Here is a 21,160-nt window from a genome sequence, read left to right as displayed (position 1 = left end):
ATGGGTACTTGGGAGAGAAGTAGTGAGTAGAACAAAGATTGAAGGAAGTAGTAATGAAGGGGAAAAATAAAAGGAAAGTAAATAGGAAATACAGAGTTTAGTAAAATCAGTAAAGATCAAGAGACATAAAATGAATTCTTTATGGAAATAAATAAAGTTTGTTACAGCAAAAGGAGAAAGCAGCAAGCAAACAGTATTAGGCTTTGCAGCAAAGGACTCCTCCTGTAGTTTGTGGGTCACCAGTGAGGTGAGACTGTGCATGTCCATCTGAATGAAAGCTGAGTCACAGGGAGGGATTCCTCTAGTTCCACCTCTCATGGAAACAGATTTCCCTTGCCAGGAACCAAAGCAGTCCAAGGTAAGTGGAGATGGAGAATCTGCAACAGCATCTGGGCAGGCAAACAGGATTGCAGTTTCCCACTGTGCAGTGCTGCTACCCTTGGCATCTCAGGAACCTTTATCACACAAACAAAGGTAAAAGAGAACATGTTAAGCTCCATCACTTGGCCCCCAGGCCCCTGTTTCCACGACTTGCATTAGACAATGCATACATATTTATTGCTGTGTGGACTGTACACTCCCAGCACTGCAGACCAATCCCACACCTTCAGTGTCACAACTTCACTTTGAGGAACAAGGAAAAGGTCTCCCAGGGAACACCTTTGCAGCCACAGCAATTCTGCCATGAAGTATTGTCCACACTGTTTTGCAGACACTCAGATTTCCATGTCATCCCAGTTGCCAGAGCACAGTGAGCCCTGGCCTTGCCCTCAGGCCCAGCTGAGCCACACACCAGCACAGCAGGCAGTGTTTGGGGCACTGCTGCACTCAGAGCTGGGGCAGAGGGCAGGGGCTGCCCCACACTCAGAGCACATCCTTGAGAGGCTCAGCATGCACTGAGTGTGTCCACTGGAGCTGCTGCCAGCAGTTTGCCCTCTGAGGAGCAGTCCAGGTTAAAGTTCACTGGGATTTACCTACAAGGGCTGTAAATCACACCTGTGCATACCTATGTAGGAAGATTTGGAGTAAAGTACAAGCACAGCCACAGTATACAGGATTAGCAGGTGCATAATACATGTGCTGAACTATTTAATGACTGTGGGTCTTTGCAACCCATCCAGAGAGGTGCAAGCAGTAAATTAATCTATAGAAATGGAGCCCCTCTCCTATGGAGACAATCAGAGAGTTCAGCCTGGAGAAGAGAAGGCTCTGGGGAGACCATAGAGCCCCTTCCAGTGCCTGAAGGGAGCCTAAAAGAAAGATGGAGAGGGACTTTGCCAAGGACATGTAGTGACAGGACAAGGGAGAATGGCTTCAAGCCAAGCAAAGGTAGGTTTAGATCAGGTACACAGAACAAATCCTTCCCTGTGAGGGGGGGGAGGCCCTGGCACAGGTTGCCCAGAGAAGCCCCATCCCTGGAAGCGTCCAAGGCCAGGTTGGACGGGGCTTGGAGTAACCTGGGCTGGTGGAAGGTGTCCCTGCCCATGGCAGGGAGTGGGATGAGATGATCTTTAAGGTTTTTTCAAACCCCGAGCACTCTGTGATTGTGTGATATGATTCTATCAAATTGTCTCTGACAATTAAGAATTCTCATGATTTAAAATTGCAAAACTGCCTTTTTGGGGCAAGAGCTACAGAGCCTTGAAAAAAAAAAGGGCAGAACCTAAAGCTTTCATCAAACTAACACAACCTCTTAGTTAATGTGAGCAGAAAATTTCCTTTGTTCCTATTCAACTATTCTAATCTCTCCTTTGCACATCATGCTTTGATTATGGAGGTGAGCTGACACAGAAAATAAATCCTCCTGACCTATTAGGAGTATTAAAATATTAAATATATAGTTACCACCCAAATACCACCCTTTAATATTGTTCCAGCACTACAAAAGCTGGTAAGTGATCTCTTAATTGTTACAACTGTATTGCAACACTATACCAGACACGACTGAACACACAGGACTGAATGACAGGTGTCCCCTGCACCTGCAGGAAAAGCTAGGATTTTTCTAGAGTTGTTTTTCTCAAAAAATACCCTTTTTGTGAGAAAAATCCCTCAACTTTTGCTTCAGGAAAAGCACACTGTTCAGGGATATTGGATTTGACTCTGTTGTGTTTCTTACACTGAGGTCTTAATACCAGAATGAGATGAGCTCAGTTGGCAGAGCCTGGAGCTAAGAATGCCAGGATTGTGGATTCAATCCCTGTGTGGGCCATTCACTGAGGAGTTGGACTTGAAGATCCTTGTGGGTCCTGTCCACCTCAGCATATTCTGTGAAAATCAAGTGAACATGTAATAAAGCAGAAGTGAGGTTCCCTTGCTGGTCCCTGCTGTGCCGTGTGAGGAAATCCTCCCTTGGCTGTCACAGAGAGTGGTGGCACAGCAAAGGACACAGCTCCTGGGGCAAGGAAGGCTCTTTCCAAAGCATTTTGAGGCAGAGATGTTGTGACTAAGATTCCCAAGGAGGGGCAGTGGGACCCTGGTGGGGCAGGAGCTGCTGTGCCAGTGCCGCCGGTGCCGAGCGGGGCCCGGGAGCGGCTCAGGGCTGTGCCCCGGCAGCCCCAGCCCCGCTGGCTCCCGGCCCGAGCGCTGCCCCGGCCCAGCAGGGCTGTGCCTTGCGCAACTCGTCCTGCCCGGGGTACAAAAGGCGCTCGGGGAGCGGGGCCCGCCCGCACCATGGCAGCGGGGAGGGACGCGGCGCTGCTCGCCTGGATCGTCACCCTCGGGCTGACGGCGCTGGGGGCAACAGGTAAATCCGGAGGGGCTGGGTGAAGAGAGTGCAGGGACTCGCTTGTGCAAAGGACTCTGCAGTTCTCAATTGCATCTGCAACCCCTGGGAACGATTTACCAGTCCCAGCTCAGCCTTCAGATCTGTTCTTGGACTGCTGCTCTCATCCCAAGGCTGTTGATTTTCAGTTGTGCAGAGAAGTTCTGTGCAGGCAATGGCAGATGATTTCTCACACCACAGGCTGTATTTTCCTGTGCCTTTCTTCTTGCACTGAGCATTGAAACAAAGGTGTCCTTTCTCTGCAGCACCATTGGTGATGAACATGCCCGAGGGAACTGGGGATGTTTAGATCAGGTAGCAGCTCTGCAGTGGGTTCAGGAAAATACCATGAGCACACCCGGAGCTGCCTCCCCTGGGGAACCCCGGGCACCCGACCCTGCTGCACAGAAATGGAGTTAGAATAGCAAATAGTTCTTCATTTCTTTTTCTGGTCTCTTTTCAGTCATTCATCTTATTTGCCTACTTTGCAAATAGCAAAATCAAGGTCTTGTGTGCTGAGGCAGAGCAGGCCACGGTGCCACATCTGTAACTTGGGACTGAGAACTTCCACACCGATCTTAAAGGGAATCTTCTTTAAATGCTAACAGTATCTGTACATGCCAGACTATTTTTAGAAGCTTTTTCTTTTGGCTGTATGTACTCTCTGGGGTCTGGAATAGATTTGGTCTGTTCATTGCCTTTTCTGAGTGCGAGCAATCTATTGGGCTTTTATCTAACCACCCAGACCAAAAGAGGTTAAGATCGGTGTGCAGTCACTGATGTGAGGGGTAAGGCAATACATGTGATATACCTGGGGGGAACTATACCCACAGACTAATCAACATGAAGGCTGAAAGAATGTCAGCTAGACTGATTTAATAAAGGTGTAAAAAAGTGCATTAGAATAAATTAGAAAATCTAAAATTTTGATTAGTAAATACTAGTAATCAAATTAGTAAAATAAAATAGTAAGTTAGTGTACTGTTAGAACTGATTAGAGTTTGTTGAAGCCCTATGGTTGAAAATTATTAAGTAAACAACAGGGGTATATTTAAGTAGCACATCCAGCAATTAGAAATCTGGTAAGCACTTACAAATGGACCAATTGTGATTTTGTGCTCACATCCTCCAGGACAAAAAGCAGAGCAACCAGAAGTGGAGACCAAATATGGGAGAGTCCGAGGGTTCCAGTTCAAAGTAGACACAGCTGAGAGGAGTGTAAATGTCTTTTTGGGACTTCCTTTTGCTAAACCTCCCCTTGGATCCCTGAGGTTCTCTGAGCCCCAGCCACCTGAGCCATGGAAAGGTGTCAGAGACGCCACTTCCTACCCACCAATGTAAGGCAGTGACAAAACCACTGAATATTTAAGTTAATTTTATATTTATACATTATTTCTACATTATATAATAATTTATATACTATTATTTTATATGTATTAATATAATTCGTAGAATTTATTATTATACATTATATTATATTAATATTATTCCGATTTTCTATTTAATCACTTTCTACAACTATAACATTAATTTATATTATATAATATAAATAAATATTCTCTATTTATTATAGTATCGTATGTTCTATTATTTATATTATTTATATTATTTTAATAATTTGTATAATTTATATAATTGTATATTATATTTCTATTTATATTAGAAGCAATTTCATGACACTGCTGCACATCCAGGGCAATCAAAATCCACAAAGATAAATTCCTTGGTGCCATCTCGTTACATCTGCAGCTGTTGCAGTGAATACATTTCTAAAGACATCTTTATCAGCTGCTCTCTTTACTGCTATTTAATGGGCATCAGGGATGAACTGATATGGATCAGCACTTCACTGAAAATCCTCTCTCCTGGGAGCATTTGGCCATAATTCCCAGGGTTTATAAAGCTTTGGAATACATATTAAGGAAAAAATGCTGAGTCACATGGTTAATAGGGCACATAAGAAATGCAGGGCAATTCTAATCTACCTTGTAAATGTTTTATCCATTTGTCCTCTTGCCCTTGTTTAGTGCTCCAAGTCTGATACCTCCCATTACAATATCAAAAGCTGTTGGAGATGTAAAATAATTAATTTACATTTCCATTGAAGACATTTATAGCCCTATGTGTTTGCAGATATATTTCTGTAATATTTTGAAACAAGCAGGATTTATCTGCATGTCCCTGTGTATTGCAGTAGGCAGTGGCTCCTTTTTACACATCTCATTAATGAGAGGTCAAAGGAGGAAAACATATTAACAGTATTTGTTGCTTGTTATTTTTTCAGGTGTGTGCAGGATCCCATCCTAGGACAATATTTTTCAGACATGATTACTAACAGAAAGGAGAAGGTTCCTCTTCAGGTGTCTGAAGATTGCTTGTACCTAAATGTGTACACCCCCGTTTCTGCAGGAGAACAGCAGAAGTTGCCTGTAAGCAAAACCATTATAAAACCTCTAGGAAATTTATTTTATGCTTGATTTCCTCTAAATAATCTGTCCAAAGTCACAGGGCACTGACAAAGTGTAAGTATTTAACAAAATCAATGCCATTTTGTAGACTTGCAGATCCAAAAGATTTCTACCATTTTTGAAATGTAGTCTGAAAGAATCAGGAGTGAAACAACCAAAGATATTCTATTTTGGGTTATAGTTTTTATCACTGGAAGCTCAGGTCTGTGCTGGGTTGATTCTGGTCTTGTCTTTCCAGGTCTTTGTATGGATACATGGAGGTGGATTAGTTTCTGGAGCAGCTTCAACATATGATGGTTCAGCATTAGCAGCCTTTGAAAATGTGGTGGTTGTAACAATTCAGTACAGATTAGGTGTTCTTGGATATCTTAGGTAAGATGTTTTATCCCATTTTTTGCCAGGTGATTTCCAAATTCATGTGTGCAAAGCCTTTGTGAAGTGCAAGAGACTCATTTATGCAAAGGAACTCTGCATTTCTTAATTGCATCTGCAACCCCTGGGAACAATTTACCAGTCCCAACTCAGCTTTCAGATCTGTTCTTCTTGGACTGCTGCTCTCATCCCAAGGCTGTTGATTTTCAGTTGTGCAGAGAAGTTCTGTGCAGGCAATGGCAGATGATTTCTCACACCACAGGCTGTATTTTCCTCTGCCTTTTTCTTGCACTGAGCATTGAAACAAAGGTGTCCTTTCTCTGCAGCACTGGTGATGAACATGCCCGAGGGAACTGGGGATATTTAGATCAGGTAGCAGCTCTGCAGTGGATTCAGGAAAACATCATCCATTTTGGAGGAGATCCAGGATCTGTCACTATCACTGGAGAATCTGCAGGAGGAATCAGTGTTTCTGCTCTTGTAAGTTCACAGTAACATTGAATTTTAATTACTTTGGGGATTAAAACCACCATCCATGTTCATTTTCAGTATGTGCATGAGAAGTCTGGGAGCAAAGGGATGCTGTTACAGTAAGTGGCACATCACCTCTGTCTGTGGTACAACAGCACAAGTACTTGTAATTAGTCCCCAAATGTTATCTCTCATCTACTAAATTAAATTTGGTGTGTTTGCTTTTTTTCAATGCAAACAAACCTGCCAAAGTCTAACCTTGTGAGAAAAGTCCTGGAAGAGGACTCACAGACCAGTCACTTGTGCAAAGTAATCCAGGTGAATAGTCACGAGAGCTGAACTGGACACACATTTTGTGTCCCAGGGATTGTGTTAAAATTTTCCATCAACACTGAGCACATTGGCTAAGATGCTCTTCTTCTCCAGCCTCACAATTTGGTGCAGATCACAGAGTGAAACCAGGGTTCACTGATACATGGGATAAAAATTCCTGTTTCCTAAGCTTTGGCCCTCTGGCCAAGAGCTCTTTATTCCCTTTTGCAGCACAGCCAGACTGCCTTAGGCATATTCCATTAGTTTCTGGTTTGCACTGGAGGTCCATGAAGTCTGGGAAGCAAAATGCTGTGGGAGGGGAAAACACAAGCAGGAAATCCTTATCTCTGCTGGTGCTGCCAAAGGCCTTTGCACAGCTGAACTATGGTCAGAGGCTGCAGAATAACAGTCTTACATTTTAAATGGCAATTCCTGATATCAGAATTCTTCATCAGTGGTTAAAACACAATGCTTGTCATGCTTGTCCTTGCTTTTTCACAGGTCTTATCTCCCCTGGCAAAGGGCTTGTTCCACAGGGCCATTTCAGAGAGTGGTACTGCACTCCTGGGTTTCTTCACTGACCAGCCTAAGGAGGAAGCACAAGTGGGTATTTTGTGGTAATTTTAATTCTTTTTTCAGATAACTTTGCATATCTTAAACTGTTTATCCTAAAATATAGAAACAGGCTTTAGTTCTTGTGAAACAAAACCCACAGTCAGTAAAGACTGTTTCTGTGTGCAAATAGTCCATATTTAATGATGCTCTGCTTTTCAAGTACCCAGATAGCCACATGTGTCTCAGTGAAAGCAAAAGACCAAGGAAGTGAAGAGAGAAAGCAGGGAAGAAGTGTGAAATGTCAAGGAATGTGATAACATGTAGTGTCTTCAAGGAAAGTTGAGCTATAATTTTTGGCTGGCAAATGGTATCAGATTCTGAATACTCCTCTCTTCCCCTTCTATTTGATGCCTCTTTGCAAACAAACAAGACTTTATTCAGTTTGTTTAATTTGAGAAGTACTGACCTCAACCCTTTTTGTTCTTCTTCAACTATAAGAAACAACTTCCAGGAATGCAGAACCTGGGATATAAAAGAGACAACACTTTAATGAGCTCTCTCTAACGACAGCTGTTACTCCAGCCCCAAAGACATCACCAAAATGGCATAAAGTGCTCTTTGTTACCATACAGATGGTTGTATTCTCTAAGCCCTTTATGCCATTCTGCTTTCTCAGCCCAGCATCTTATTTATCAGAAGGATTATCTTGGCATATTTCTGTATCAAAACCAAATTGGAAGCACAAGTTTTGTCCTTCTGCCCAGCCCACAGTGTGAAGGTTAAGAGGGCTTCCTATCCCCTCCCTGCACAGCTGGGACATGCAAGGCTCCAGCCATCCCTGTGCAGGAGTTTCTGCTCCCACACTGGGCTCTTGGGTTTGGTGGCTCATACAGTCAGACATAGGAAATGTGTCCCAAAGTGTTTGTTTTTATTGCTTACAGAAAATTGCTGATGCCTCTGGCTGTGAAAAATCCACTTCAGCTGCAATAGTTGAGTGCTTGAGAGAAAAAACAGAAGAAGAGATAATAGAGCTAACACGAAAAATGGTAGGGGAAATTATACCTCTTGCATTTAAATGACATTTCAAATGTTATCATCACAGAGAAGACTATTTGTGTGTTGTGATAGCAGGAGAACTCAAAGTGAGTGTAACCTCTGACTTTCTGGACCTTTCCAGGACATGACAACACTGCGGCTGTGCAGCACCTCCCCTGAGAACTGCAAACAGGTACTGCCCTTTCTGCAGGCAGCCACTTGTGGTTGCTGTCATGCTCTCCCAGGGGAAGGGAAAGAGTGTATGGAATGTCACAGTTTCACCTGGAGAACCTGAAAATTAATTAATATAATATATTATGTCCAACTTAAAAGGTCTTATCACAATGCTGGGCTATATGGGCCTTTGAAATTCCAACACACAAGTTGGTTTTTCTCCCACTGCTCCACACATCCCCAACAATACTGGACGAAGAAAAGATGTAAATTGGACATAATCACTTATGTTTCACAAACATTAGGAATTTAATGCTAATCTTCACAGAAGCTTCTGCCTAGTGCAGAAAATCTGTCAGAGAATTAAAGATGGTTTGAATACCATTACTTGTTGTATTTTCATTTGGCTTCGCTTTGGAACCACAGTAAAAAATCTAGACTTTTTTTAGAAGCAAAATTAAAGTATTAATGAAACTTTTCTTTTCTTTTTCCCCCATTTTTCAGGATTTCTTTTTCATCAGTACATGTGTAGATGGTGTATTTTTTCCAAAGAGTCCCAGGCAATTACTATCTGAAAAATCAATCAATGCAGTCCCATATATGATAGGAGTAAATAACGGTGAATTTACATGGGCACTTCCTATGGTAAGAGACTTACAATGTTGTTACCTGGGTATCATTTTGCAAATATAAGATTTTCTAAGAAATATGATTCTCTGTATCATGCAGATGATGAAATTTCCCCCTTTCATGGATGGTCTGGATAAAAATGTTGCACGTGAAATTTTACAAATCTCCTTAGTAATATTACATAAGGTAAGAGACCATTTTCAGAATAACCCAGTGCTGCTGCTTCACTTGCTCTGGTTCTGTGTTTGCACTCCTGGAGGGATACATTTCAAAGGCAAACTTTGTTCTGTTGAGCAGCTTCCTACCCTGGGGCAGTAAAGGGCAGCAGTGTGCTGTGTTCCTGTTACCTCCAGTGATTGAACACACTCTCTAAATTTCCAGCCTCAGTGCCCCTCTTCTTAAAAAGAACTTCTCTGGAAACCCAGGAGTGACTCAGGTATCTAAACACAGGTCTCTTGTGACAGTTTAGATACCCCTGGGTTATCCAAGACATGCACAGTCCCAGCAGGTATGACATGAGACCTAATAAAGCCCTGCTGGGAGACAAGGAAGGACAACTCATCTTTAGGATGCTTGAGGTTTGGCTTCCCTGTACTTTACAAATCTCCCAGCTTTCTGGTTCCTTTGTGCTCTTCTGAAACTACTAAATATAGAAAAATACGGGTTAAAAGGTGAGAATTAAGGACTCCATAGTACTTGCAAGGGATCATTCAGTGTCACAGACATCCACCATGAACCAAGAAAGGGAGTAAATTATGGTCATCTACAACAATAAATGGATTTTATGAAATCCAGAGAATTTCTTTGCTCTTGTGAGGGTTTATTTCCACAGAATGGAGAACAGTCAACATTGTTGACTGCTGTTAATCTAAAGATGTTTGATCTTTAGATCTTGCCTATCTCTTTTCCCTGAGAACACCTATATCTGGCAGCTGTGCAACTCCAGTCCTGAGCTCTGAGCCACACTCTGACAGCTGAGGATTTTCTCTGAAAGGTAGTATTTGGGGGTTAGCCAGAGACTTGCACATGCCACACTCAGTTAGTGCTGTCACTCTTCCTAATTATCCTGATCACTGTAAGCATTGTAAGCCCCTTTTATTGTTCTCTCAGGGTGTTACCTCTGCAGCTGTTGATGGGCTGTACAATGAGTACATAGGGGATGCAGACAGCCCTGCTCAGGTGCGAGATGGCCTTCTGGATGCACTGGGAGATGTCTTCTTTGTGTTTTCATCCCTTGAAGTGGCTAACTTCCACAGAGGTAATGCAGCAGCAGTACAAGAAATGTAGAATTCTCACCTGGGCTGTGGGGTGGACAGTATGTGTCACACTTCATTACCCAGAGAACTGATATTTACTGAACATTTAACCAAAACAGCTGGTAGTGAAAGTTTATCCTCTTTGGTGCCTCTCAGACTAACACTCTTCCCTGTCTCTCAGATGCTGGCAACCCAGTCTACTTCTATGAATTCCAGCATCGACCAAGTGAAGCAGAAGGTGTTTTACCAGACTTTGTAAAAGCAGATCATGCATCCGAGATTGCCTTTGTCTTTGGAAAGCCCTTCTTAGCTGGTGATGTATCCATGCTTGCTAAAGTATTCCTTTTAAAGCATCCTTATTGCTCATTTTACTTATTGGAGGACTTTGGAATAGACTTTCCCCCTTACAAATATTGTAACGAACACAAAAAATTTTCTGTCTTTAGTAGTAAATACTTTTAATGAAATCACTCCTCTGCAGCTCTGTCCTAGAGCTCTGCTCAGGTAAAACTGCCACAGCTCAGAGCAACAGGTAGAACTGACTACAGCCTATTGGAATTGGTAGAGCTGCTACTAATTACCCAGGTTCTAATGCTGCCATTTCATCTCTCACTTTGCAGGACGTGCTACAGAGGAAGAAAATAAACTTAGCAGAACTGTTATGAAATACTGGACTAACTTTGCTAGAAATGGGTGAGAATCAGAATGCTATTGACAGCTCAAGTTTGGTCTGTGCTGCCTGAGACATGCCTGAAGCAGTACTTGTGTGGTTGTTCCTAGAAATTTGGCAGAATTTAAGATAAATATTGAAGCAAATTATTTCTCTTCTTAATGTCTTTTCAATGAACCTGCAGACATAAAAGGAAAAAAAAAATATCCAATGATCTAGAACTCCATCTGCAATGGAGTGTTAGATCCAAAAGCAATGGCAACTATTAAACTTTTGCTGTTCTGCTGAGGAGCATTGTCATAAAAAACATCCAACTATTCAGGGACCAGAATCACATAATCTGAGCTCGTGTTAGTTTTCTGAAATGCTCAACCCGAGCAGCCCGAGGGCAATGACAGGCAAATGGAAAGCTAACTTTCCCTTCTGTTATTTCCAGAAATCCCAACGGAGAAGGCTTGGTCCATTGGCCTCAGTATGGTCTGGATGAGAAGTACCTGGAGATAGACCTGAACCAAAAGGCAGCACAGAAATTCAAAGAAGGCAAAATGAAGTTTTGGACACAGCTCATGAAACAAATGATGAGTGAAAGGAGAGAACACACAGAACTGTAAGAGCTGCAGAGGGTACAGTTTGCTTTCAAGACCCAAAGTAAAGTCAAACAACATTAGTTTGTCAGGATGCAGAGTTATAATCACATTCTAACTCACTATCATGTAATCTGTTGTCCTGGTCACAGTGAAAGGAGAGAAAGAAGGGAAATTTGGAATGTTTGTTGGACTAAAAATCACTATTTAATGGACCAAGCAGAAAAAAAAAAAACACAATCTTTCAGGCTCAAACAGACCACAGTATCTACTCAGTGGACATCAAAACTGAATAATGAGGAGGGAATTGGCAAATAAATTGAAATCTGTAAGAAATTATTTATACAGAATATATCATAAGTGTCTGGCTACCTTTTATGCTTACTCCCCTCTTCTTTCAGAAGAGCATGGTCAGTTGTCCTTCTTACAGCCTCTTTCCACTTTCTTTAATTGGAAATAGCTTGTAGGGAGCAGAGCATCCATCAAACTACATCTGTGAGATTGGCTCAACATCTCTCAGCTGAGGACAGAAAATCTCTACTTGTTTTATTGGTTTGTGAATTGTTATAAATAAACGTTGCTTTTAATTTTTTTGGAACTCCCTTTTCTTTCACTTAACTGATACAGGCTCATTCCAAGAGGTTAAATCACACCCAGGAAGCCAGAAAGGTGCCCAGTTTCTTTCTTCAACCCGAAGGGTCTCAGGTATGAGTTTTTCAGGTTTCTTTGCAGAACCTGAGTCTCAAGGCTCCAGGGTTGACACAAACTATTCTGTGGTGTGATTGTGTGTTCTTCAGCCTGGCAAATTCCCAGTTCACTGGCAGGGGGGAGGAAGCACTGCTGGCAGGACAGAGCCCACTGAGGCAGAGGGAGAGCAAAGGCTGCTGGTGTTGTGCACTGCATGGTGTTGGCTCAGCATTGTCCACGGGCCCTCCGAGAGGAGAGCTGCTGATGTGCAAATGCACCCCCAGTCTTCCACCTTCCAAGGGCACCAGCAGCTGTGACCACATTTGTGGCACATCTGGAACGTGTCAGGGCACACAAGCGGTGAAGTGGCTTTTTTGCAAAGTCACATCACAAGCAAGAGACACTTGCCAGGCACAAAGGAACAGGCAATGCAAGCATCCAGGAGTCCACAAGAACTCTGCTCATAACAAGAAAAACCAGCAATAAAATAGCTCTAAATAAAATAGCTCTAAATAAAATAGCCCCTTTAACTGGTGCCAGGCTCCCCCTCCCATCTCCCACAGCACCCCACAGCCTGTGGCTGCTCCTCCCAGGAGGGGCTGTCACAGTGACACAACTGCCTGCAGGTGTTGAATTCTAGTAGATGTTTTCTTCATCCTCCTCCCCTCTGGGTTCACTTGCACTTGCTTTGACACCCAGGTGGACCTTGAGCAGTGGACATGCCTGGACATGCCCTTCTGGGCATTTTTTTTTTTTTCCCTAACTTGCAAAAAACCCCAGCTGTTACCATTACTTGCAAAAAGCCATCATTAAGTAAAGCTAATTGGAGCAACCATAGTGCTGGACATTTTATTCCTCCCCTTGATTTGGGCTGAAGTAGCCTTTGTGTCCATTATTGGTTTGTTAGTTGAACCAGTGTTTCTGTCCTTGTAGGTTCACAAAAATCATTTTCTTAACCAAGATAAGAGAAATTCTCTGTGTGTTTGGGAGTGCAAAGTCATAAGTATAACATCTGTGGGAAAGGGAGGCCTGGTATTTTATTAGGCACATATGATAACAAAGGACTTTCTGATTGTGAGAAGCAGCATTTTGTCCATGTGTCCTCTTTAAAACCCAAACATAAAGAATGGCACAGTGTCAAACAGCTGAGAAAGGAGTAATACCACAGCCAGCATGTGTAGGCTACCATTAAGCAGCAGGTTCCTACATCATATTCCAAACCTCATTTTATTTTATAGCTTTAATATTAACGGTACTTGGTACAGACACCCAATTCAGCTCAAGGTAACAGTGCATATACATTAAATACAAATGGATGCACTGTGCACCTCTGTCTGTAGTTTATTTAGTTGATAATATTCAGCAAGAACTGCTGCTGTTGTTCTGTTTTTCACACAGAACCCTTAATCTTTTTTTTTAAAAATGTATTAACTAGACATAATTTCTATAATTGCCTTTCCAAGTCAGTCACCAAGTTTGTTATGTGCCAGTCCTGCTTCTCAGGTCATCTTATTCCAAAATGTGGAATATGTAAAAATTTTCTTAAAAAAAGGATGTTCTTTGATGTTTAATCTTTGTACACTTTCAAGCCTATTCTACAAGGAAGGAGATTTAATCTGTGGAACAGAGAGCAGCCAACAAGGTCTAAGTGATGTCCAGGTATTAGTTAGAAAGACAAATTAATTGTCGGTAGAATTGCCTTGTTAAGGTTTAGGGCTGGATGTGTTTCAGTGATCTCAGACTTGGGGGAGGTTAACAAGGCTTGGGAAGAAGGATGTACCACTGATTTGGGCACACAAAGAATGCAGAATTTACAGGTCACAAGGACATTTGGCGCATAAAGATCAAAAAGAAACTAACAAAGACAACGCAGCAACTGTGCCGAAATCAGGTCCATCTGGGTAAAGGGTAATTCCAGCAGGGGCAGGTCACGACCATCGACTCACGGTCTCTGACCCAAAAGAAGGGGAACACTGAGCATGGGACTAATTAGCATGAGAAGCGTGGGAATTATTAACGAATAGAACACTAATTAATAAGAGAACTAGGTTACTTGTAGCCAACGAACCTTAGTGCCTTTGTTTGCTAAAGTGTATAAACAGTGAACAGCTTTGACAGTCGCTGTGCGGCCTTTGCCGCCCCAGCGCCCCTTCCCGCGGAGAGCCGGCAATAACCGCGGGGTCTGCGCTCTGTGAGCGGGCCGGGAGAGGAGCCCGAGCGGGGACAGTCCCTGCTCTGGGAGGGTCCGTCTGTGCGCGGTGTCTGTCCGAGGCTGGAAGGTCGGTCTGTGCGCGGTGTCTGTCCGAGGCTGGAAGGTCGGTCTGTGCGCGGTGTCTGTCCGGGGCTGGAAGGTCCGTCCGTGCGCGGTGTCTGTCCGAGGCTGGAAGGTCCGTCTGTGCGCGGTGTCTGTCCGAGGCTGGAAGGTCGGTCTGTGCGCGGTGTCCCTCAGGGCCGGAGCCGCCGCCACACCCGCCGTGCCGCGAGATCCGGCTCCGCCCGCGGGCACGCGCAGGGCGGGCACGCGCGGGGCGGGTCGGGGCCGCCATGTCGGGCGGGCCGCCCGTGCTGCTCGGGCTGCGGGACGCGCCCATGGCCGGGCCGGCCGGGGCCGCGCCGCTCCCCGCATGGGCCACCAACAAGCTGGGCGGCTCCGCGGTACGGCCGGGGCCGGGCCGGGCCGGGCCGGGCCGGGGGGCGGATGGCGGGGCCTGGTCCGGCCGGGTCTCCGCGGTGGGAGGATGGCGGGGCCGGGCGGGTGTCAGCGCCGGGCGGGGGTTGCAGGGCCGGGATCGGATGGTCGGGACTGGGCTGTGCCGATCGGTGCCGGCCCGGCCGTGTCCCAGTGCCGTGCCGGTGCTGGGGGCTGTGCCGGTCGGTGCCGGTCGGTGCCGGCCGTGCCTCAGTGCGGGGCTGAGGGGAGGGCTGGGCTGTGCCGTCGGTGCCGGCCATGCCTCAGTGCGGGGCTGAGGGGAGGGCTGGGCTGTGCCGTCGGTGCCGGCCGTGCCTCAGTGCCGCCCCGTTTGCAGGACTGGCCGCCGCGGGTGCGGGCGGCCCCGCGGTGCGGGCGGTGCGGGCGGGCGCTGTCGCTGCTGGTGCAGGTGTACTGCCCGCTGGAGCGCGGGCCCGCGCACCGCGCCCTGCACGTGTTCGCCTGCGCCGCGCCCGGCTGCGGCCCCGCCGCGCACAGGTGAGCCCGGGGGATGGAGCCGCGGCACGGGGGGTGTTCCTGCGGCTCCTCCCCGCTCACCGTGTCTCTCTTTGCCCCACGCCGAAGCTGGAAGGTGCTGCGCTCCCAGTACTCGCAGGCGCAGGAGAAGGGAGCCCGAGCCCAGCCCGTGACACAGGTACCGCTCACAGCCTGCCCGCCGCTGCGCCACGGCTGGGGGGAGGCTTGGAAACAGAGCCACGGCTGAGCTGGAAGAGCTTCACACCTGAAGTCCCGTTGGTTAAGTAACCACAACGTTTCTCCAGAAGCTGTGCTATACATTAGCTTCCAGTTACATGCGTGGCCGTGTGAAGAATTCACAGTCACAGAATTTTTGATACCGTACTACGTCGTTTACTAGAAGATTAACTTACATCTGTGATCTACGTTAGGATGATTTTAAAGTGGAAATCACACTTCGATTGTATTGTCAAAGCTGATATTTAATACTTTTGTTAGTGGTGCTAACTAAACATTTTTCAGCTTCAGATGATTGGGCTATACTGTTTAGGTTCAGACCTTTAAGGTGTTTTCTTTATTTTCTAATTTAAATTTATTTTTTAAAAATTTGTCTTGAGTTTTAATTAATCCAACTGAATTATTGTTAATATACTTGTGAGAAAAAACTGCATATTGGCTTAAGCAGATTGGAAGAGGCAGGTGGCAGTCAAATTAGTGAAAACAGGCAGGAACTGTTTATTCAGCTGGGGCATTTGCAACGTGAAATTTTGGTCTGTAAATGAGCTTTACTCTGACAAAGTGATGGTGGTGTCATTATTGTTATTACTTGCTTCCACATTCTACCCTTGGACTTACCTGTGTGGCAGTAACTGTGCTGCAGCTGGAGGTCCCCAGCCAGCTGGCAGGGCCATGGCAGCAGGATGGACAAGGGCCACTCAAACAGCTGATGAATTCTTGTTCTGATTCTCCAGCGTGAGATGTTCCTTGCCATAACTGTTCTGATGTGAAAAGTAAACGTGTGTGTGTGATGGGAAGTAACACTGTGAGGAGAATATGTGAAATAACACTGAGCACTAGGTTAAGGTTTCAGTTTTCTCAGCTGTTAGGAAACTGTATTTGAAGTGCTTTAGGTGGATGACTTGACAATGTTCTTTTCCCTTTTTTTGGGGGTTCTCAGAAACAAGGATCAAACTTTGCTGCAAAGGATTGGTGTGAGGAGGCGGATGACTGGGGAGTCAGTGATGCTGCAGAGCCTCCTGCATGTGCCTCCCTGCTGGGCTTAGGTGAAGCAGTGAGCAGCTCCTTGTCCAGAGAGCTGGACTGTGCATCCCAGCTCCAACAGCTTCGCTTGGCTGAGGCTGCAGAGGGCTCAGGTTCCCAGGACACACATCCTGCAGCCAGTGAGGAAATGGTCATGGAAACACCTGGTCCTGCTCCTGTCTTCCAACCCTTTTATATTAATGTGGTGGATGAGGAAGACTGCAGTGGCTTCCTGGATACAGACCATGCAGATGAGCTGCTGAAGGAGTATCAGCAGAGAGAGGGGCTTGATTTGGAACAGATGATGTCAGAAAGGTGAGAACAGGTTTGGATTTCATGGTGAAACTGGAGGAATTGTGTAGTTTCCTGTGTGCTGACTGATGATCTAAATGGGACTGTCACTAAACCTGGATGATTTTGTTTGGAACTGGCTCCTTCAGGAACACTGGTTTGTTGGAAGAACAGAACAGTGCACCCAGTTCTGTCAAATTTTGAGTTTTTCAAAGATGCATCTATTTCTGAGCAGTTGGAATGTTCTTGGGCTGTAGATAGAGCAGAGGACAGTCAATCTCTGGATCCAAACTAGGGTGGCTGAAACAATATCTGTGCTAAGTGCCACGGGTTTATATTGTGACATTTGACACTTTTTCTTTACAAGGCTAAAGCTTTTCTTATGTTGAAGTTGCATTTTTAAGAGTTCAGGGATTTAGGGATTTCTGGCTGGAGACTGTCATGATGGTAAGACTCCTGAAGGTTTAGTAAAGGTTGTCTGAAAACAATTTTTGAATGTAGTTACTGAAAAAATTTTCTTAATAAAATGTTTAACTTAGGTGGTCACAGTGAGCACTTATATCCAGGTCATTTGACTTTTCCTGAATTGTGGACAATGTTGAGTTTGTTTATAGCTAAAGCTACTGTCCTTGCAGAATCTGCATAGAACACTTGTCAGCAGTGGTGTTCCTGTTGAGTTTTGTTGACTTTTATAGAATCATAGAACCTTAACTATGTTTGATTCAAAACTGAAAAAGACAACATCATAATTTTAAAAGTAGAAAAACTTTTGAGAATTACTAAAGGGTTTTTTGAAGGAATAAAGCTGGTGGATTTGAATCCCATGGGATAGTTTGAAGCACTGTTAGTAATTGTAAGCCACCAGAAACTGAAGAACCAGAAGCAGAATGTTCACTTGCAGCCCCAATAGGAATTGTCTCCTAACATATAGTTTTGTTTAGTGTACTTAGTGTAATTTAATGTGAGTGTATAGTAACCATTGCTTATTTAAAACATGCATGTCATACTGAAAACTTTATTGGACATCTTGTTTCTTTCCTTGTTTTCTTCCAGCTTTGCAGGTGAAGGTGGTAATGAAAAATATGAGAAGAGTGAAATCAAAAGCTGGGACCACACGTTTCATAAATTTATGAAAAGAATATCTCTGTGTCCTGAACAGATTCTAAGGTAATCTAGTTGTAATGGGGAGATACAGATTGTAGACTTGCATTGTTAGTACATCAAACCAAACTATTTCATTGGAAAGATATGTATGCTTTTATTTCTTCATCAAAAAATTTATTATGGTTGTTGCCATGGCTGTGTGGTCAGGCTTCAGTCCCTGGTTGGGCTGGTTTTGTACAAAGTCTGAGTAGATGAGAAGCAAAGTAGGATCAGAGGCCCCAGCTCTGGTTATGGGAGACTTTTTTGACACAAGACCTGATGAGAAGAGACCCAGACTGTCTTCGAAGACTCACTGAAATGCAGACACAGATTTTCAAGAGACAGTTTTGAGGTGGAAGTTTGGGAAGTAAGGTGGAACAGTGCTGTGCTGTTGGGACAGGTCTCCGAGGCCACCTCCTCCTGTCAAATTTTGTAACCTGTTTGTAATTTCTAATGTCTCAGTCCTTGAGATGTTACTGAATTAAGAAATTACTTGTTTAAAAGCTTCAGTTCTGTAACAACTTCTTGTGCTGATCCCCTGCAGTCTTCAGGTCTTGTAAATCCCCAGAGCTTTCCCCAGAGCAGAAGCAGCATAACCTCAGAGTAGCTACTCTCCCAAAAGAGGAGTTAATTCTGCATGGGAGCAGAACAAGGGGATTAAATCATAAGTCATTCATAGTAGCAGATAATACACAAGGTTTTCCTGGGTCACACCAAGTGTTCCAGAGAGTCCAGTGCTGCCTGGCTGGTCAGGCTGGCTCAGTGTAGTGACAAGGCACTTTTTGCTTTATCAAGTTTCCAGAATCAAGTGGAACCAACTGATGCCTTTGTGATGGGAGCTAAAGTCTGAGGGACTGGTTACACATGTAAGAAACATTAGGGACTTTCATTAATTAACTACCAAAGGTTATACAGGAGATGTAGTAACACAGAGTGCAAGTAACATTTCTTACAACTTTTCACTGGATCTATCACTTTGCAGTATTGTGCTCTTGGAATTTTTTATTCTAAAACATCACCTCTGGTGATTCCTGGGGTGTAAAATATTAATTATAAATAATAAAATAGTTAAAATAGTTAAAGTCTAATATTATATTACTAAAAATATTTTTAAAAGTTTAAATATTAATATAACACTCATTATAATCTTTCCACAGCCCTCCCTTTGCCCTCCCTGGGTTATGTCAGTGCTGTTGGACTCCCATTGCTCCTGGGCTGTGGATCTTGTTGAGCTTCAGCAAAGCACACAATCTCCTGCTTGGTGTTCAGTGGAAACCATCCTTGGTCTGGGTTTCCTGTTAGTTATGAGGCTGTGAGAGCTCTTAGAAATAAAACACCAGTTCTGAGCCATAACTGCAGTGGGTTTGAGACCTATTCTGTGTTGAATCTTTTCCTTGAATCTTACCTTTTACTGCTGCTATTTAGGATTCCACTTTTCAGGAAAGTGTAGTTTCCTTAATTAAATGAGTCAGGTACAGCATATTTTGGAGGTGTCAATTCAAAGCATTTATCTCCTTAAAACCAGGTCTTTCCTAAAGATTTTCCACGTGTTGACCTTCCAAGTATTTCCCCCTACCCATCTTTATTCTTTGGTTAATGACTCTTTTGAAGCTTAGGCAACGATTCTGACTCATAACCATGGTTTTTACTGCAAGCAAGTTCAGAGATTGCAGTGAAACCAGAACACAGTTGCCAAGATGTCAGTTTTCCTGTCAAATAATTATTTGTTCCTTCCTTTCTTCTCTTAGATACTCCTGGGGTGGGCAGCCTTTGTTCATCACGTGTCCTCCAGCCAACATCAGCCAGGGCGTTCCAGCCTGCAGCACCTGTGGGAGCAGCAGAGTGTTTGAGTTGCAGCTGATGCCAGCCCTGGTCAGCCTGCTCCAGAGTGACTCAGGTGCTGAGCTCTGCCTCAGTCAATACCAAAACTGTCACCTTTTTGGTATTTGGATTGTTTCTTTTTCCCCACAGGCACTGATGTGCCTCACTACCGTGATCATGTTCTGTAGAATTCACTGTTTCCATTTGAGATTTCGCTGAGCAAAAGGGAGTACTCTGATTGCACCTTCACTTGCTCACCAGTGACCTTTAATAACTGCAGCAGGGATCATTCCATGACCCTGGGAGTAATTTGTCTTTATTGCCTCTTAAAGGAGGCCTTGGAAAATAATAAATATTGTCAGATAAGATTGCAGATACTTAAGGAGCTCTTTAAAAATTCCAAGTCAGCTTGCTTTAAAACGTTTAAAATCAGAAAATGCTGTGTACATAGGAGACTGAATATGAGAAATATTTTCTGAATTAATAGTTTCTGCAAAGACTGAAGTATAGTGGTAATCAATAGTCCCCAATTATGCCACTTTTCTTGCCTTCACCTGCCTTTGTTGTTTTGTTTTTAGATCTATCAGTGGAATTTGGAACTGTTATAGTTTACACATGCGAGAGAAGCTGTTGGCCAACAAATCACCAAACACCTCTTGAAGAATTTATTTTTGTACAAGAAGACCCAGATCAGAAATTATTTAAATAAATTGTATTTCTCTACATAGATGAAAAGTCTGTTGGATGTTTTTTCTTGTTATGGGTTTTTATTTTTTCCTAACTACAGCGGAAAGTGTCTAACAATGCAACAATCCAGTTGTGCTGCTTTAATTTTAAACTGCCTGCATTCTTCTCTGGCATTCCCTGTTGGTTTGGGCTAAATTGCAGTATCTAAATTGACTGAATGGAGGAGTAATTTAAGTCAGTGTCCTTCGAGCATTCTGTACAGGTTTAATGCTGCAGCACAAATTAGTGCTGTAAAAGTGTGTGCTTAAAATGAGGGGAGGGGGAGACACACAGACAGACAAACAACAGGACAGCCTGAACTGGTGGAATGTGTTTGCAAAGCTACTTTTTGATGGAAGAATTGTAGCTTATGACATCAACTTCTAGAGGAGAGTTAGTTAACTTAGGCTGAGTAATAATAATAAATATACAAAAAATATTAAATATAAATATGTTAAGTAGATTAAAAATATCATAGAATATGCTGAGTTGGAAAGGACCCATCAGGATCATCGAGTCCAACTCCTTTCCCTGCACAGAATAAATACCCCAAGAATCCCACCATGAGAGGATTGTACAAATGCTTCTTGAACTCTCTGTATAGTAATATAATACATAAATATATTTATGATCTAAATCTATTTAATATATAAATATATAATATGTATAGCTATATTATATAAATATATTAAATATATAACCATTACTTATATAGTGATATTGAATATATAAATATATGAAATATGTATGTTTAAAATATTAATCTATTCAAAAC

General features: G+C 43.6%; 2 protein-coding genes and 1 long non-coding RNA gene across 4 annotated transcripts; all 3 read left to right on the top strand.

The window, feature by feature from the left end:
• Positions 1-2,633: 2,633 nt before the first annotated feature.
• On the top strand, positions 2,634-11,889 carry LOC127479185 (fatty acyl-CoA hydrolase precursor, medium chain-like). Its single transcript, XM_051805815.1, has 14 exons — positions 2,634-2,746; positions 3,897-4,101; positions 5,049-5,193; positions 5,471-5,604; positions 5,931-6,084; positions 6,889-6,990; positions 7,884-7,988; positions 8,120-8,170; positions 8,656-8,796; positions 8,881-8,967; positions 9,892-10,039; positions 10,219-10,350; positions 10,658-10,730; positions 11,144-11,889. Exons 1-14 carry the CDS (start codon positions 2,674-2,676, stop codon positions 11,316-11,318), a joined length of 1,725 nt encoding a protein of 574 aa, XP_051661775.1. The 5' UTR covers positions 2,634-2,673; the 3' UTR covers positions 11,319-11,889.
• A 2,271-nt stretch (positions 11,890-14,160) lies between these two features.
• On the top strand, positions 14,161-14,421 carry LOC127479199 (uncharacterized). The gene is made up of 3 exons (XR_007907499.1): positions 14,161-14,221; positions 14,294-14,329; positions 14,402-14,421. It is a non-coding gene; the product is annotated as an uncharacterized LOC127479199 (long non-coding RNA).
• Positions 14,422-14,490: 69 nt separating this feature from the next.
• Positions 14,491-20,394, top strand: PDCD2L (programmed cell death 2 like). Of its 2 annotated transcripts, XM_051805824.1 has the most exons (7): positions 14,491-14,633; positions 15,005-15,165; positions 15,253-15,322; positions 16,322-16,719; positions 17,749-17,862; positions 19,587-19,735; positions 20,238-20,394. In XM_051805824.1, exons 1-7 carry the CDS (start codon positions 14,523-14,525, stop codon positions 20,366-20,368), a joined length of 1,134 nt encoding a protein of 377 aa, XP_051661784.1. In that variant the 5' UTR covers positions 14,491-14,522; the 3' UTR covers positions 20,369-20,394. The 2 variants fall into 2 exon arrangements, with proteins under 2 accessions (XP_051661784.1, XP_051661783.1); XM_051805823.1 differs by lacking the exon at positions 14,491-14,633 and having other exon boundaries at positions 14,702-15,165.
• Positions 20,395-21,160: the final 766 nt, after the last annotated feature.

This window comes from Manacus candei, unplaced genomic scaffold (assembly GCF_025592945.1).
Source record: "Manacus candei isolate 608988 ecotype Guabito, Panama unplaced genomic scaffold, ASM2559294v1 h1tg000065l, whole genome shotgun sequence".
NCBI lineage: Eukaryota > Metazoa > Chordata > Aves > Passeriformes > Pipridae > Manacus > Manacus candei.
This window is presented reverse-complemented; position numbering and strand designations above follow the sequence as displayed.